The sequence below is a fragment of the Pseudochaenichthys georgianus genome, chromosome 9 (genome assembly GCF_902827115.2).
Source record: "Pseudochaenichthys georgianus chromosome 9, fPseGeo1.2, whole genome shotgun sequence".
NCBI lineage: Eukaryota > Metazoa > Chordata > Actinopteri > Perciformes > Channichthyidae > Pseudochaenichthys > Pseudochaenichthys georgianus.
The window spans coordinates 31,390,287-31,409,628 of NC_047511.1; the positions used below are offsets into that span (position 1 = coordinate 31,390,287).

A 19,342-nucleotide genomic window follows, 5' to 3' on the forward strand; every position below is an offset into this window, starting at 1 on the left:
AATCAATCAATCAATGTTTATTTATATAGCCCAATATCACAAATGTTACATTTGTCTCAGTGGTCTTCACAGTGTGTACAGAATATCAGTATGACAATACGACACCCTCTGTCCTTAGACCCTCACATCGTACAAGGAAAAACTTCCAAAGAAAACCCAGTTTAAAGGGAAAAATGGGAGAAACCTCAGGGAGAGCAACAGAGGAGGGATCCCTCTCCCAGGACGGACAGACGTGCAATAGATGCCGTGTGTAAATTGAAAAGATAATACATTTGCAACATAGGTAGTCCAAATGTTTGGAAATGCATGTGTGTATAATAGGAAGATGAATCCACGAGGATATCCATCCAGGACCTATGATCCAGGACCACAGCCACGACTCAAGATCCAGCGCTCGCGATCCAGGACACAGGACCGCAGGATCATCCATGACCGAGCCTTCGCAGCAGCTGGTCCTAGGCTCTGGAACACTCTGCCCTTACCTGTGAGGTCGGCCCAGACACTAGGGGCTTTTAAATCCTCTCTAAAAACACACTTTTTCTCTCTGGCCTTTTAAAAGTGAGCAGAGCATGACATTTTTCATTTTGTATTTTAACTGTGTCTGCCTTTATATTTGTTGTTTTTAACTTAAATGCTACAAATTGCAATATGTTCCGTATATTTTTTATTCATGTACAGCACTTTGGCGCGACCGAAAGTTGTTTTAAAATGTGCTTTATAAATAAACTTGATTTGATTTGATGACTCCGGATCCCAGCGTATATAGACACCAAAAAGAAAGACATTTGGGGAAGCTGGGTTAATCGGAACATGAGTGTACACGGGTATAGACAGAGAGAAGGAAGAAGTAAGATGTCCCCCGACAAACTAAGCCTATATCAGCAAAACTAGGGGCTGAATCTAATCAGCCCTAACTATAAGCTTTATCAAAAAGGAAGGTCTTAAGCGCACTCTTAAAAACGGATAGGGTGTCTGCCGCCCGAACACAAACTGGAAGCTGATTCCACAAATGTGGAGCTTGATAAGAAAAGGCTCTGGCTCCCATTGTACTTTTAAAGATTCTAGGAACAACCAACAACCCTGCATTCTTGGAACGCAATGCCCTAGTAGGACAGTAGGGTATAATGAGTTCTTTAAGGTAAGATGGCGCCTGCCCATTAAGGGCTTTGTAGGCGAGAAGAAGAATTTTAAATTCTATCCTGTGTTCTATAGGGAGCCAGTGTAAGGCAGCCAGAACAGGAGTAATGTGGTCCCTTTTCCTAACTCTGGTTAGTACACGAGCCGCAGCATTTTGAATCAGCTGAAGCGACTTGATTGACTTCTTGGTACTCCCTGATAATAAAGAGTTACAATAATCCAGCCTAGAAGTAACAAATGCATGGACTAGTTTCTCTGCATCGTTTAAAAGCATAAAAGCATAAAAGCACTATGACAGTTGTAATAATCATGTAAACCAGTAGGTGTAACCAAAACACAACAATCTACAATGTGTCAAACGTAGACTGGAAAGTACTCCACTTGTTTACTTATTTGAAATAAGTACAACTGACAATGCAAATACTTCTTTAGAGTGTGTGATATTTCTTTCTGTATATTTAATGATTACCAATTAGGTCCTTTAATGGAAATCAGTTATAATTGAAAGTCATTTTAAACAATGACCTATATTGTCTCCTATATCATTAAAGCACCCACTGAAAATAAGGATGAGTCCAATCTGACCCATCTATTCAAAACAAATCTATCTTTATGTTCATATTCAAACAAATACAACTATTGATTAATACCATTAAAAGACTTTCAAACAGCCTAAAACCGTGTGCGTTGTAAATAAATAGTTTTGAACAATATGGAAACTTTAAAATCAGAAATAGATTATAATGTGCGATTAAAACACTTTCCAGAATTCTGCCCTGCATTGAAGCAAGTTAGGCACTGTTTTTCCTGGAAACATCAGTATATTCTGTAGATGTCCTCTCTGCCTTTGTAAGTGTCACTCTGTTTCAGCAAATCCTGTTTAGTCTAGAAAATAGTTTGCTTGTCTTCACTTTTTAATTTAGTTATATATTAGTGACAGGATGAAGAATGAACAAAATAAATACAATTTCTTCCCAAGGCAAAAATAATAACAGAACTGATTATAAATTCACAACAGCTTTATTTAAATGTAAAACATTCTCAGTAACCACTCACCTGATTTTTGATTATGGTGGGAAGTGCTGTTCACTTACAGAAACATGCTCCAAATATAAGGGGAAGTATTTGACAATTAACTAAGTGAGAAAGGGCAAGTTTATTAATAAACATTTTACATTCATTTAAAAGTGTTTTTTTCTTTTCAGCTTTAATCTACCAATAAATTAAACTTGGCATACAGAGTATATTTGCATAATTTAAAGCGAGACATTTCAGGCAAAAAACATCTTACATTTTGAGAATTTGAGAGCTATTTTGCTTCCATAACATGTAGTTAGGAAGAACCCTCAAAATAAACATTTTGTTTCTTACTAAACTTTCTCCAACATTTCAGACATCACTTTTAATGTTTTCTCGTAAAGTATCAAGTACTGGAGTTTGTAGAGGCTGCACTTGTTACGGCCAATCATGTATGCTTTAATTTAATTATCACAATAATTCATAATACAATCAAGTTTAATCATTTGGTAAAATGTCCAAAATATTTTTTTTTGTGAGTTTGAAAATAGCTTTGTCTTCGACTTCAGACTCCAGTCAGTGAGGCTGCGGATATGAGAGCATCAATGTCCCGTATGGCTTTCGAGGTTTTCTGTAGAGCCTCTGCGATGCAGTCCTCATTCACTGGTTCATGATTGACCTCCTCTGGAGAGCTGCGTTCAAGTTTCGCACATCCTTTATCACTCGTTATCAGGTGGTTGTTCTCTAACAGAACTGGGCATGGATGTTAAAGAGCAACACATATTCAGCATAATATCTGTATAGTAAGAAGAACATATACAGGATGTATTATGAGACATCAGCACAGTCATTCAAAAGACCCCACCACCTCTTCAACATAGACACATGCACACGTCACAGATAAGCCTCTTTTTGTTGTGGATTTGTGTTTATTTGTAGTTTTACACATCTTTTGAGGATTGTGTAACTCATTATAGTGTAATTGTCTCTTTGTGGTTGTTTTGAATCTTTTTGGGGTCATATTGTGTGTCTCTGTGGTTTATTTGTGTCTATTTGAAGTTGTTTACGAGTTCCTCTGTAGTCATTCTCTCTCTCTTTGTTGCCGTTTATGTGTCTCTGTGTAGTCTAATGTTTTTGTTGGTCATTTTGAGTCTTTCTGATATCTTTGAGTGATTTCTTTTTAAACGCAAGGCCAGGGGTTATGGTTAGGGTTCAGTGTTTAGTAACAATTCATACAATCCCTGCTGATGTGAATTCATATATTGATAACTAAAGTCCCTTTAAGCAAAGGATACAGTTGAAACGTTTAATCTTCTCCAATTCTGCAGCTACCAGATCTGACCTGAATGAAAAGTAATATAACATTATATACAATAAAGTATGAATACAAATACAACTAGTGATCAAACTCACCGACTTTCTACAGTCTGTGTGACATTCACATGCTGCTCAAAAGGAACAAGATTGAGAAGATGTTCTTCCATCCTTGCTGGTTGAGAAGAACGTCTCTCCTGTAAACAAAATAACAATCAACATTATAGCTGCAACTAAAGATTTTATTTATCATTGATTTGCCTATTTTCTGGATTAATATTCATAATCAGTCTGTAATACTTCATAAAATAGTAAAAAGAAAAAAAGCCCAACCCAGTTTCTCATAGCCCTAAATAATTTGGGTTGTCAGACCAAAACTTGAAAATATTCAGTTTCATAAGATATAAATAGTAATTATAAGGAAATCTATATTCTATAAATGATTATCAAAAAAGTTGGCCATTACTTTCTGTTGATCTACTATTACTGCAGCTGTAATCAATTAAGAATTGAATACTAAAAAGTCTATATAAACAGTATTTTAAACAGTCATTATCAGCAGGGACTTAATTGTACCTCTTGCAGGCAGCTTGGTGTCGCAGTGAGCTTCAGGGATTGCTTGGCCTCATTATAGCAAGCCAGTATCCTGTAACGCAGTGAGGTGATGATGGTCAGGGACAGGGACTGATGCAAAAAGGTCTTTAAACTCATCAGCCTGTGATGAAGCTGTATCTCACCTGTCTGCACGGCTCACAATGGAGCACACAGAGTACAGCTGTCCGGGTACGTCAGGGGGAAGGCTGTTCAGATGGTATGTTACCTCCTTCACCTGTGAGATAGAGTAATCAATGGTTCAGTATTTCAGATCCAAAAATAGTTACAATTGTATTTTACATTTGGTAGATTAGATGTTATGATGAGGTTTATAATAGATTGAATACTCAATGATTTTTGACAGGGTATTTTTGTTCTGCTGAAAGGTTTAGTTTTTATACATTTAGTTTGATAGTTATTTTAGTTTGTTTTGTGTAGGAATAGTCATGCTGTTTGAATATTATTTTTCCTTCTATTTTGTTTTGTTTATTTTTCCGGGCATGAAAAAGATAAAAGGTAAACACCTGTATAAATAAGAGAGGTTCAGCAATAGTTTAAATAATAATATATATGTATTAATGAATTAACACATATATTTAAAGTACTAATTCATAAGTAAATAACAAAAACATTTTTAATCTTTTGATTTAGGAATCAATTTGGGTCCCGCCCACTCATTCACAGTGGTTGACGTTCGGTTATGTCCTGCATGAAACTTGAAAAGATCAGATATTCACTTATTTACTCAAACAGGACATTTCAGGAAGCCTGGGAACCTGTTTTAACCCATTAACTGCCAGCGCCACCATTTGGTAGAGCACATTTTGTGTCTTGATATCTTGTTGAAAAATAAATAAAAAAGTTTAACTCCATCTGATTCAGCCAGCTCTACCCTTTGGTTGACATGTTATGCACAAAACAACCTCTAGATGTCACTGTGGTTTGAACAGAAAGCCCTTCAGCTAGCTTCCACTGAGAAAGTTAGCATGCTAAACATCACAGCTGAATAAATCCCTCTTTTTGGTCAACTTTTGTAAGGTAACCATATAATTCTTGACATATTTTATTGTCAGAGCACTTACTGATCATAATTAGATAACTTGATGCACAAAAAAAATATGCTCAACCAATCGTCGAATTGGCTTTTTATGGTAAGCTAGCAATATGACTTTTTCAGAGTTTCAGAGATGTTTTCCAATAAAATATGGTAAATAAATGGCTAGATTCATGGTAACATCACTACATCTAGTACTGCCATATGAGTCTCAGAGTGAAAATAATTTATTATCTTTTATGAATATATCTGGTTTTATATATTGCTCATTTTCCATAAAAGAAACAAATGTATTTGAGTTTGTGTTTTATTTGAGTTTGATGCATACCAAATACTGTACTGTATATGATGATTGTTGAAAATGCACTTTTACCATAAAAGGCCAGCTTGACCAGTTGGTAGTGGCTCATAAAAACAAAACGGTGTGGTCAGTCAAAACAAATTAAATTGTTATTTGTGTACAATTTGATAAAAAAATGCAAACAAATAATTTTTTCATAACTTTTTTCTTGGTCTGGCCATTAAAGGGTTAAATGCATTCCACACTCTGTAAAACGATCTGCTATTGGTATAGCTTATCTGCAGCATATGTATACAGTCGATTTGTATGAGTACAGGTATTTGCTGCATGTATGTATATGCATATGTTACAATCGATGTATATATTCGTTTAACAATGTTCCTGGTAAATAATTGTGTGTATGAGGCTCACTGGCAGTGAATGTATGGGATTATACTTTAGTTGTTGTTATTGTTTGTTTGTGTTCTTTGTAATTATTTTTTTCTCTTTGTACATACAATCAGTACAGACCACGTTCTCATTTGTATGCATATATTTAGCTTTCCATCTCTAAATGACAAACACTGGTAATGCATTGTCGAAACACAATAAAAAGATTTATGATCAGGAATCAACTTGAGGACATTTACTACTACACTCAATTTCACCACAACCCTAGGGGATAACCTACAACTTTTAAATGTATAAAGGATAACCTATCCTAATATTTGTTCAGTTTTGTGTTTTTTGTTTTAGTTAACACTGTTATGACAAACTTACCTGCCCTGAGAGGAGTTTGTGTTGGGTAAAATAATTATTAAGGACCCCGTTAGACCGCATGACTGATTCACCACCTGGAGAAACCTCTATGACTGAGACCGTCCCGCTCAGTATCCTACACAGGAGCCAAACAGGACGAAACATAATTAACACTATACATCTTCTTTTTTTTCAGTGGCTAAAATATGTGTTGCTGTCCCGTGCACAATAGTATAGTGCTCTAACCCCAATCTGCATCTCTGAACTGCGGGCATGCTGTCCACCATGTACTATAAAATAACACACTGACTATTTAAAAACCCAATCCATCCCTTTAACCCTGAACAACCTGCCAACCAACCTGTAGGTGACTCCTTGACACCTCATCACCTTTAACAACTCTGTTGGAAGATCTTGGTCTGGATGTTCTTTTTCCACCAGGCCGTCTTCAACCTTCCATCTTAAATACATTAAAGTAAGGAAGGTTAAATCAGTCTTTGAACATTGTTAAACAGTGCTCCATATGTATTTCTTTCCATTTTAGTCAATTGGTCATTCAACCTGTGCCAGTGAGGTGATGGACATGTGAGAGGCAGCGCCAGAGGAAGATGAGACTGTCTTTCTGTGATGGATATTTCTGGCTTGTTGATGCTTTCGTGTCCCTGCGTGTTTTCGCTGATTTCCTTTGTTCTTATTTCTTTAGCTTTAGAGAGACGAGTAGTCCAGAGATGCCGAGCCAAGGACAGAGGGTAGCACCAGGGTGGGGCAACAGCGCAGCAGGAGTGATGCTGTACCACTGTGGTGGATTGATACATCTCCTCTGGCTGGGGAAGGGAAGTCAAATATGAAATCAAATCTATGATATATAAGCAGAAGAATATTACTAAGAGGCATTACCGTTGGCTGAGCAGTGCTGAGAGTCCAAGGGGAACAAGACCTTGATCTAATAGATTCATTCCTTCTGCTTCCGATTCCCTGATGAACCCGTTTGTTCTCAACATTGGAAGTCTGACAGATCAGATTGCTTATTTGCTGCTGCTGAGGATGATTTCCTGGGCTGCTGTCAGAGTCTCTGCTGAAACCCTGCATGCTGCGGCGCTGTGTCTGACTGAGGCTGCTTGTAAACTCAACGGAAAATGTGTCACCAGAGGCCGACAGCATCAACGCAGCTCGTCCCTCCTCCGACCTGATGATGGTCTCGCTTGCAGGTCCCAGCTCAGCATCAAATGAAGACCACTTAGGCCACAGCACATCTGAGTCAATGCTGACAAAAGGCTGAAAGAGGAAATGTAAAAAATATATAAAATACTGACAACATTCATACATTTGAGGACTAATATTTGGCAAGTAAATCAATTTTGGTACCTTTTTGCGGTCAGCAGGGATGAGCTCCTCTGGCAGATATGGGCGACTTGCATATTTATTCCTAAATGCCAATGCAGCAACTATGAACTCCTGTAAAATGAGATTATAACTTTAAGTAGTGATGTTACGTATTGTGCGGAGCGTGTGTCGAGTAATCCCCGAAGCTTTTTGTGAAGCATGTACCGAGGCTTGTATCGTTTTGGGCCAGTGACGTCATCGATGACAAACGAAGCCTCACTGCCTGTCGATACCACGTGACTGCTTCACGAAGCGATTCAGATCGGTTGAACCGTTGAACCCATGGATGTTTGAACCACAGTGCTGATATTACCCATGCCATGGATGTATTTATAAGAACCATATTACCCCTCCTGTACCCGGGCCTGGTGAAACGATGGAATTAAGAGAGCTCAGACCCTCACTTATATAGAGGTCGGAACATGTCATAAGTATAAATAGATACAAGCATAAATAAATGTAGGAATAAAAACATGAATAAATATGTTCCAGTGTTTTCAGTGAGATTCAGTGTGTGTGCTGTGGCTCAGCTGGAAAGCAGTTGACTCATGACCGCAGGGTCCCTGGTTCAACGACTGAACAATGCGTCTTTTTTGTTGTTTATAAAAGCTACAGCTAAATGAGATAATGTAGTTAATAAATGTATTCTTTCATATGGTTTAGCCTTTCTCAGGCTACAACATGGTTTAAGAATATTATTAAAGGAATGGTATGCTCATGACACTCATTTTTAAATAATTATCATCCGATAAAACAGACCAGTCTCTGCCAGTCTCTCTCTCTTTTTTTTTTTTAATCCGATGACATTATCAGTGATTTTAAACTGATTATATACCGAAATAACATCAACACTGTGGGCGCCGCCATTTTCCGGACGTGACGTCGTGTGAGGTTGTGGGTGAGAGGTGGATATCGTGACGCTTACAGGGAGGTATCGAACATTACAAAGTAGGAGACTGTGTGGATGCCTGTTCAAAATATTGCAAACTTGAATAAATCATTTAAATTATATATTTGTGTCCGACTTTCATTTGTACATCTTTCTTAATGTGATGTATAGTAGCTCCGATAGCGGTCCATACCTTCAGACAGCCTAAAAGTAAAACACAAGTCGTTTATTCACAGCCCGAACGCTCATCGAGATGACTGGATCACTCATGACAGGTTGTGATCAGCTCCGATTAAATTGTGATGTCAATGCTGTAGCTATTCTCCAGGGAGCACGTTTTTTTATGAAATACCTGTATCCCTCTCAACACAACAAGACTCTACACTGTGCAGGAAAAACAATTACATACATGAAAATAACCGTGATGCATGGGAATGAATGGGTAAGAAGTTGTATTTATTTCCTGACCAACATTTGGCTGGAAGACTGGGATACACCCTGGATTGGTTACCTCTACATCACTGGGTGAACACTCTCTATAACAGATATTATAAATATTTACTTTAATTCACCAAACTTGCATGTCTTTGCACTATGGGAGGACACTGGAGCAGTTGAAGAAACTTCTGAGCATGGACTCTAAACAGAAAGGAAAACAGCTAAGATCTAAAACTATACATTGCTTGCTTAATGAAATGTAAACAACTTCATTACTGCTTACTCTGGATGAGTGATGTAAAATGTTTGTCAATATTCTAACATGTCTTTTTTCTGTTTATTTTAAGATCGAGTGCACTGGGTGCACTATGTGGTACCACACGTACTGTGTTGGGGAGCCCTCTGTCAATGCAGATTTATTTTGTAAAGGCTGCACTTCTTAGACACACACACACACACACACACACACACACACACACACACACACACACACACACACACACACACACACACACACACACACACACACACACACACACACACACACACACACACACAGTTTATTATTTCTGTTGGCAAAATCCTGAATGTCCTCTTCCAGTATGAGAGTAACATGATAACAAAGGTATCCCAGCTGTAGCTGTGAACATGACAGGATGTGTGATTACCTAGAAGAGCATCAGGACTGTTTGAGGCAGATGATAGCTATGTGATTAACATGATGATTCAGCCTCTATGGAGATAGACATATGACAAGCATGCTCATTTCTGACATGGAGCTAATCTGAAGTAAACATTGAATACTGCTTTCTATTCCTCCATCTTGTGACTGTGTGACTGCCTCTCTTGGATATCGGCATGTGAAGGACACTGCTCAGGAACTAGTTGATGCTCTGCATGTGATGACTACTTCCATTCTGGAGAGGATCGCAGATACATGGATCCTGAGGTTGAAGCTCAAGCCGGTGACCAGTGGGATTGTTCTAACAATTTCCAATAAATGTTATTCTGAAACATAACTATCACTGTTGTCTTTCCTTCTATAAATGAAGCCAACAATATGTCAAGCTGGCGCTTAGCCCTCCAGAAAGTGCATGGTTGCAACTTAGACAGTTAAGCATTTTATATCAGTGGGTCCTCATGGTGCAACACGGAAGGCAGACAGAATTGCAGACACAGGTGTCACATGAACTTTAAATGTTCTGGAAAGTTCCTTATACAGCTTTAGCCTTTTTTATCTCATGAAGTCCCTAAGTGACACACACTGAACAGTCTGGTGGGTTATGGTCCTTGTCATTTGCTTTTGTGTTCCCATAAGAACATGTCCAAGATGTCCATGTGCCAGGCTAACACATGTGACAGAACTAGCTACATTTGGAAAGTTTTTTTTTGTTGTTAACATTCAAGCCATTTAAGAATAAAAATGCTTACATGACATGTCATTTGTTAAACATTAAGCTGTCTTGGGCTCTTTTCTGATTCTGATTACATATAACCTGTTGTAGAAACATTTATTGATGAAATTGATATGAAACTAATGCCATAAATATTGCTGTGACACTGATGTCACATCGGGACATTAACCCTAAACATTCACAGTAAACCCGGAGTGACATATATGCACAATTACAAATATGATTATGATCTGCTTAGTTAATTTAGCTGATTCAATTATATTTAGTTATACATACATATTCTTTATTATTCAATTCAAAGTATGTTCAAACACATGTAAACCAAAAAAATCATCCTCATTAATGAAGTTATAAATAAGAGTTAATTTACCATTAAAGCCCAATGTCACATATATGTCACATTTCAGATATTTGACACTGGGGGGGTTACTTGTCAGAAATGTGTTCTAGGTGGTCTATTTAGTCTAAATGACGTTCCCCTTAATTTCCCCAAAAGTAGAAATGGGTCCGGGTTCTTATGGGTTAAACTTATAAGCTTAAAGACATAATATAACTACTGTATTATATGTATTCAACTTGTGCCCTGCTGGACTTATTTTTCTGTGGTTGACCGTTACTGTGACATATCAGTATAGCCACGGAAGATAGTTTGTTTGTTTCATTCCCATGCATCAAGGTTATTTTCATGTATGTATCCAGTCATCTCGATGTGTTTTACTTTTAGGCTGTCTGAAGGTATGGACCGCTATCAGAGCTACTATACATCACATTAAGAACGATGTACAAATGAAAGTCGGACACAAATATATAATTTAAATGATTTATTCAAGTCACGATATCCACCTCTCACCCACAACCTCACATACGAGTACTGAATGTGCATCAAAGTGATCTTAGGAAGGCAGATATAGCAAAAGATGAACGTAAACGACAAACGAGGCGATCGACATGGTAAGTCAACAATGGGTCCTCAATGTACACGCCCCGGATTCCTATGACGAAAATAATAGAATGTCGCCAGTTGTCATGACTCAAGTTATACTGCAACACCGGCCCGAACCGAAAGATTCACAGGCTCATGTATGCAGCGAACATTTCAAATTTCCGGACGACTACTCTGAGAGTATGATAAAACATTAAATGGGATTTATGGAACAACCATTACTCAATGGAGATGCAGTACCATCGGTCTTTCTGGTGTCATCACCGACCAGGACACCAGTTCGGCCAGTTGAGAAATCGCCCTCTGCAAGTGTGAAGCGACGGAGGAGCAGAAGTAGTGCTCGGAGTAAGAATAAGGTATGTTATAGCGCATTTCCATTGCAGCGGCTAGCCCCGTTTTAACGTCCTTTAGCATGCAGGCCAGGACAGTTTTTGGTGGCCTTTCCATATAGCGTAGTACCGGCTAGTGTGTATTTTACCCCAGTTTTTTCCGGCCCCATAAAATCGTGATTCTATGGCCAGGGACAACGAAGCTGAGTATGCTAAACTAGAGAGGGAATCGCTAGCAAGGGTGGTACTACATGCATACATATAGTATCTTATATCATCTTCCCATTATACACACATGCATTTCCAAACATTTGGACTACCTATGTTGCAAATGTATTATCTTTTCAATTTACACACGGCATCTATTGCACGTCTGTCCGTCCTGGGAGAGGGATCCCTCCTCTGTTGCTCTCCCTGAGGTTTCTCCCATGTTCCCTTTAAACTGTGGGTTTTCTTCGGAAGTTTTTCCTTGTACGATGTGAGGGTCTTAGGACATAGGGTGTCGTATTGTCATACTGATATGTATGGCTGAATTCCCCCATCCAATCTCTTCACATTGGTCAAAACTTGTTCCTCTGCTGACGAGTCCGAACTGAAATACTCCACCATGTTTCCGTGTGTTGACAAAGTGAACGCATGGATGACGTCACGACCATCACGTGACTACTGAAAATGGCAAACATGGCGGCGGCCAGACGGAATATACAGGTCTTGATAAAAAGAGCTATACAATCATTATTTACCGGGGAATATCGCTGATTTCTTCAGGGTATGGTTTAAACATAACGTTTCACTAAATACTGAAGTTTTGATTAATTATCTAATGAGTGGACCATTCCTTTAAGGAATAAAAATCCCTCTTTGCAATGTTTACCAGCCTCCTTAGGCTTTTCAATCACAATCATTCAACTGGAATAAAAACAATATTGTTAACATGAAAATATGATTTTATGTTCGTTGTTTAGAGTTATTCTAAGGCTTTACTCATTGGGAACTCGGTATGAGATAGAGCACACTGTTGAGATGTCCAATCTGCCTGTTTTACACACTTTGACCAACAGGGGGGTTTGTGTTCAAATGAAGCCCATGATGAGAGATGGGTCTGTCTGCAGACCGCAGCAAGGAGGCGTTTCCTATAGGGGCGTTTCCTAACTTTTTTTATCCAGCTGCTTTTATAAATCCTCACAGAAGAAGTCATTGTTCTAGTGATGGGAATTCCGGCTCTTCTTGCTGAGCCGATCATTTGGCTCACCAAGAAGAGCCGGCTCTTTTGGCTCCCAAAGGGCTCTTCAGTTTACCACATATTATACCTTTTAATTAAATCAAATGTAGCGCTGTTTTGACTAATGATTTATATGTGTACACATATATCACTTAAATTATTCAAGACATCCTTTGTACTAAAGTATTCAAAAGTAAAAATTACATGTTTAATATAAATTATTTGCTGTGGCCAATTGTTTTCATTGCATTTACAGACCCGTGTAACTCTCTGATACCACCCAATGAATGCATTGACTTGCTTGTAGAACCACGCTACACAAAACAGATGGCAACACCTATAAAAACTATTTAAAAAAAGGGGCTACTGTATCAACCTATATAAAGTATATAAATATAGTTTTTCTCCCTGCAGGAGAGGGGAGCGTGCTTTGAGATCAACTGCTAGGCTGCAGCGGGGAGAAGAGGGGGACAAAGAGAGATCTCCGTCCTCCGTGTTTTATTCTTATAGAAGTAAGAAGAGAAGTAATGGGTCAGAAACCCTCCTTTTTACGCAGCGGTCCAGACATAGACATCATAGCTACGGCGAGATATATTCAGTTGCCAGTTACTTTTGGCATTAGGGCAGGGATATCTTTCAAGGTTTGACATAATGAATTGTGCTACTTTTAAAGCAAGCAACGATGTTTTCAAATCTGTAATCAAAAAGCTCCTCAAAAACACTATAGAAGCAGTTCCTGCCGTTGTTACGTTAGTTCAAACAGTAACAACGGACTACTTTTCTTAGCGGATGCATGTCAATTTAAATCAATACAAAAAACTATTTTTTAAATCAATAAAATCTTTTTCTAAATCCATAAAAGCATTTCCATTATTATTGGGAGTCATGTCGTTACTTTGTTGAGAATGTGGCCATGTGTAATAAGCGGGATAATGTCCACATTGCACATTGCATACTGTGCCTTCATGTCAATCTAGATCCCTCCGCAAACAAAACAAAAAACGTCTCGTTCGCGGAGATGGGTCTGTCTGCAGACCGCAGCAAGGAGGCGTTTCCTATAGGGGCGTTTCCTATAGGGGCGTTTACTAACTTTTTTTATCCAGCTGCTTTTATAAATCCTCGCAGAAGAAGTCATTGTTCTAGTGATGGGAATTCCGGCTCTTCTTGCTGAGCCGGATCATTTGGCTCACCAAGAAGAGCCGGCTCTTTCGGCTCCCAAAGGGCTCTTCAGTTTACCACATATTATACCTTTTAATTAAATCAAATGTAGCGCTGTTTTGACTAATTATTTATATGTGTACACATATCACTTAAATTATTCAAGACATCCTCTGTACTAAAGTATTCAAAAGTAAAAATTTCATGTTTAATATAAATTATTTGCTGTGGCCAATTGTTTTCATTGCATTTACAGACCCGTGTAACTCTCTGATACCACCCAATTAATGCATTGACTTGCTTGTAGAACCACGCTACACAAAACAGATGGCAACACCTATAAAAACTATTTAAAAAAAGGGGCTACTGTATCAACCTATATAAAGTATATAAATATAGTTTTTCTCCCTGCAGGAGAGGGGAGCGTGCTTTGAGATCAACTGCTAGGCTGCAGCGGGGAGAAGAGGGGGACAAAAAGTAGGAAGAGAAGTAATGGGTCAGAAACCCTCCTTTTTACGCAGCGGTCCAGACATAGACATCATAGCTACGGCGACATAGTTGCCAGTTACTTTTGGCATTAGGGCAGGGATATCTTTCAAGGTTTGACATAATGAATTGTGCTACTTTTAAAGCAAGCAACGATGTTTTCAAATCTGTAATCAAAAAGCTCCTCAAAAACACTATAGAAGCAGTTCCTGCCGTTGTTACGTTAGTTCAAACAGTAACAACGGACTACTTTTCTTAGCGGATGCATGTCAATTTAAATCAATACAAAAAACTATTTTTTAAATCAATAACATCTTTTTCTAAATCCATAAAAGCATTTAAATTATTATTGGGAGTCATGTCGTTACTTTGTTGAGAATGTGGCCATGTGTAATAAGCGGGATAATGTCCACATTGCACATTGCATAATGTGCCTTCATGCCGATCTAGATTCCTCCTCAAAAACAAAACAAAAAACGTCTCGTTCGCGGGCGAGAGCCGGCTCCCGGCTCCCGTCGTTCACTATAGGAAACGCCCCTATAGGAAACGCCTCCTTGCTGCGGTCTGCAGACAGACTCTATTGCGTTCGCGAGCCGGTCCCGTTGTTCACTATAGGAAACGCCCCTATAGGAAACGCCTCCTTGCTGCGGTCTGCAGACAGACCCTATTGCATGATGAAGCCTCATGAGATGAACCCTTTTGCGAACCAATTGGCTGGAAAGCTTCAAAGCTTCATAAGGCTTCATCTCGCCATCACTAACTTTAAGTACATAATACAGAAGACAATCAAACTGTAGACCATCAGCCAAGCGAACAACAGCCTGTAGCCTCATTTGAACCTCTTTATATACATGACATGCACAAACTGGGACCAACATACAGAAACGCTGATATTTTGCACCTTATAAGCGCTGATAGTGAATCTGGTCCTCTGTCGGACCCTCTCAGTGGGCTGCAGAGGGTGTCCGGAGGGGTCTTTGGGTTTCACCAGCATGAACTCACAGCCACACGGCGACATTTGTAACTGAGCTCCGTTTCCGTAACGAACATCCACCGATTCATCCTCGTACATGATCATCAGGCTGTCACTGAGGCTGGTTTCCATCTTTAAACCTGAAAAACGACACTCAACTTGTTGTAGTTGAGTTAAAGATCCGCTTAAAATAAAAATACTACGTCATCAGGTGGAGACGTTTGTTATTGGCGCGCAACATGGGCTGAAAAGGCTGAAGTCGAATAGTCCATAGCCTCATCCCAATACCCCTCCTCGACTCCTCTCTTCCCTCCTCCGGGGTTGCGTTCGGATAGTTTAAAAATCAGCTCCTAAGTTCTAACCATATCTCCTATTCCTTGACCTCTGAGTGAAACGTCACGGGGTTAAGGGAAGTGGATAGGAGAATTAAAAAGTATTTAGGAGAAGAGACTGCGGTGCTTTAGAGAATCCGACTGCACTTTCACTATCCGACGTGTTTATGATGCGCCAGCGGACGTCATTTTGTGCGTCTGCTGCTGTGGGGAAACTATGGAAACTACAGTTTTCTATACAGCGGACTACAACATGGATGTTTAATAAGAACGAGGGACTACTGTAAACTCATCTAGAGACTCTGCACCGTGCTCTGATGCTGTTGTGGTATGCTTTATGAACGGGGACAACAGAGAAACATATTCTTCATGACCAAAGTTGGATTTGAAAAAAAAAAGGAAAGTGAAACTTATGCTCGTCACCCTCTCCCTCCGGTCTACATTAATATAAAACATGATCCCAGTATGATTGTATGAACTATGAAAAGATCTTAAAATCAATACTGTATTTATTATAAACGTTAGTCTTTAATCACCATTCAAACATCAGTGTCGTATTGTCATACTGATATTCTGTACACACTGTGAAGACCACTGAGACAAATGTAACATTTGTGATATTGGGCTATATAAATAAACATTGATTGATTGATTGATTTTAAAAGTTGAACAAACCCCACACAGCTCAGTGAAATGTTGACTTTATTTGATAATTTCAGTAAAAACTAACGTTCATATTTCTCTTTTTGATTATAATACTTGTTAGGGAAATAATTGTCCTAGACTCCAGACGTACATGACCAGCCCTGACGTCTGTTTATCTCCTTTAAGGACATAGGCTGCTTCAGCCATAATGTTATTGTTCCCATTCTGTGACCGGTCAACACTAGGGCCCTTTCTCATTTCTCGAACTCCCCTCCTCGACTCCTATCCTCGATACTTAGTCCCGCCCACAGGAGATGCGAGCGGAGGAGCCGAGGAGGGGAAGCAGCAGGCGGTTAAAGAAATGACAACTCCTCTCCTCTGAGCGGTCATTTTAAAGAGACTTAATGATGACAGAAGGCACAGCAGCCCTCTGTCTGATGGACAGATGTGTTCATGATGACTTATATATTTACTTTGATTCATTCACAGTGCGGTATAATGAGACAATAACAGGCTACAGATGCGGACACGCACACACACACATATATATGTATATATTTATATAAATATATACAATTTCAGAATCAAACAGAACACTCTCATAATAACGTAACACTATCAGAGACTGGATATATCCCCCCTCTCCCCTCTGGTCGCTACAATGAGGAAAATAAAGTACGGGCCAAAAGTAAGCAAAGGACACCAAACCAACAGAGACCTGTCTGTCCGCTGCATCTATACGCACACACTGTACCACACACACCTACACCACACACACACACACACACACACACACACACACACACACACACACACACACACACACACACACACACACACACACACACACACACACACACACACACACACACACACACACACACACACACACACACACACACACACACACACACACACACACACACGCGCACATACAACAGGCTACAGCCGTTTTACAAGCTGATTGATAACCCAGAAGACCTAGCTTTCTTGGCCAGCATGAAGACCGACAGAGTGGCCACATTTGGTGTATTGGACAAAAAGCTGCAGCTCAAGGTGAAGCGGCGAGAGGAGCGTCAAGCTGCTGCAGCAGCCAGGCAGTCCCGCTGTGAAAAGGAGCTGGAGGAGATGACGGCAATGTCCAGCTTGGTGTCGAAGAGTGATGAGGAGCCAGAGGAGGATACTAACACAGTCTGTCCAACATCTGAGGGCGAACCATCCCACAAGGGTAAGAAGACTGGAACAAACGTCTTCATTCGACATCCTTAGTCGACCAAGTGTTGTCATTGTTGGATCATTGACTTTTTTTAGACCAAATTAGGAGGACCAGTCAGGCCACTAATGAGCTCAATAATGGTATTACTTTATAAATTCAGAGTAGGCCTACTAGGGGTCTATTACAAAACCTTTGAAGGAATCGTCATGCATTCTGAATGTTTCTGTACTTTAAAAACATCATGGCCTCCTATATAAATAAAAATTGAATTAGAACTAGTAACAATTGAATTCCTGATATCAAAAAAGGATTTTGAACTAGTTCAAATTGTATTTCTGATATCAAGAATTGGCATTTCGACTAGTTGAAATTGAATTCGTGATATCAAAAAAAGGAATTTGAACAAATTGTATTTCTGATATCAACAATTGAACTACTGATATCAGAAATTGGAATTTGAACTAGAGCAATAGCAGGAAATAAGTGACTGTATATTAGTTGAGGCCAAAGGCCTGAGTGAACAGATGGTGTTTGAGGTGTTTTTTGAAGGTGTCCAGAGTGTCTGCATTCCTGATTGCAGAGGGCAGAGAATTCCAGAGGGTGAGAAGAACGATGCGAATCTCACTAGTAAGAATGCAAATTCTTGATATCAAGAATTGCATTGTTGATATCAGTTAGAATTCAATTCTTGATATCAAGAATTCGCATTCTTGATATCAAGAATAAGAAATCTTGATTTGAAGAATTCGCATTCTTACTAGTAAGAATTGCATTTTTTATATCAAGAATTCGCTAGTAAGAATTGATTTTTTGATATCCTCCATAAATGAATAAAAGCTAAATCGGCTTGCCATACCTTCTCTCATCAGTGAATGGAAGAGCAGGAGGCAGTGCCACGTTTGCATGGACAGAAGAGTTTGCAGCACTTCACATGCAAGGACCACAGTCTGTCCATTTGCAGCCCCTGCTCGTCCTGAGCTGGACTCTCACAGCCAGACACAGTGTTCAACATTCAACCTTGTATTATTCATTTTAGCACACAACAGGGTAATAGGCATTTAGTGGGGAAAAAACCCTTTTACTTGTGGTAAGAGACGGCCTAGTGAAAATCATCATATATCATTATAGGCTAAGATTTTAAACTTTAATCTGACACTACAGAAAACATAATGATGCATAAAAATCAATGTTGCTGCCAATCCTTGACCCATATCAGGGTCTAATAATAATACTGATTAAATACTCCTTGAAATTTATTTTATGGAAATTATTCTAGTTTTTTGTTTTTTTCAATAAAAAAAGTGGAGTTTTTTCAACAAACTGGCATTTAAAGGGTTAAAATCCCCAAAAGATCATTCATATTTCATATGTGTATGTCAGGCTGGAGGAATTTTAAAAGGTGAACTCTTTTAAAGTGGGGAAAATATGAATATATCATATTTCTATAGCAGTTTTTGTGAAGGTGGCATTTTTTGGCCTTGGGAACACGAGTGTGAGTTTTTGTTTAAATCTGACACTGCAAAACAAAGTAACAATACATTCAAATCAATGTTGCTGCCAATCATTGACCCATCTAGGGACATAATAGTAACAATAATCAAATATTCCTTGAAATGTATTTTTTTTTTAATTATTCTAGTTTTTTGTAATACAAAAACAGTGGAGTTTTTTCAACAAACTGGCATTTAAAGGGTTAAAATCCCCAAAAATATAATTCATATTTCATATGTGTATGTCAGGCTGGAGTAGTTTTGAAAG

General features: G+C 38.9%; 1 protein-coding gene across 2 annotated transcripts; it reads right to left on the reverse strand.

The window, feature by feature from the left end:
- Positions 1–2,138: 2,138 nt before the first annotated feature.
- Positions 2,139–16,275, reverse strand: c9h5orf34 (chromosome 9 C5orf34 homolog). Of its 2 annotated transcripts, XM_034091270.2 has the most exons (11): positions 15,320–16,271; positions 7,521–7,610; positions 7,053–7,430; positions 6,717–6,979; positions 6,517–6,615; positions 6,177–6,291; positions 4,206–4,297; positions 4,045–4,114; positions 3,568–3,665; positions 3,450–3,496; positions 2,139–2,907 (listed from the first exon to the last, which is right to left on the reverse strand). In XM_034091270.2, the coding sequence occupies exons 1-11, from the start codon at positions 15,521–15,523 to the stop codon at positions 2,720–2,722; spliced, it is 1,644 nt and encodes a 547-aa protein (XP_033947161.1). In that variant the 5' UTR covers positions 15,524–16,271; the 3' UTR covers positions 2,139–2,719. The 2 variants fall into 2 exon arrangements, with proteins under 2 accessions (XP_033947161.1, XP_033947162.1); XM_034091271.2 differs by lacking the exon at positions 3,450–3,496 and having other exon boundaries at positions 2,816–2,950; positions 15,320–16,275.
- Between the last annotated feature and the right edge of the window lie 3,067 nt (positions 16,276–19,342).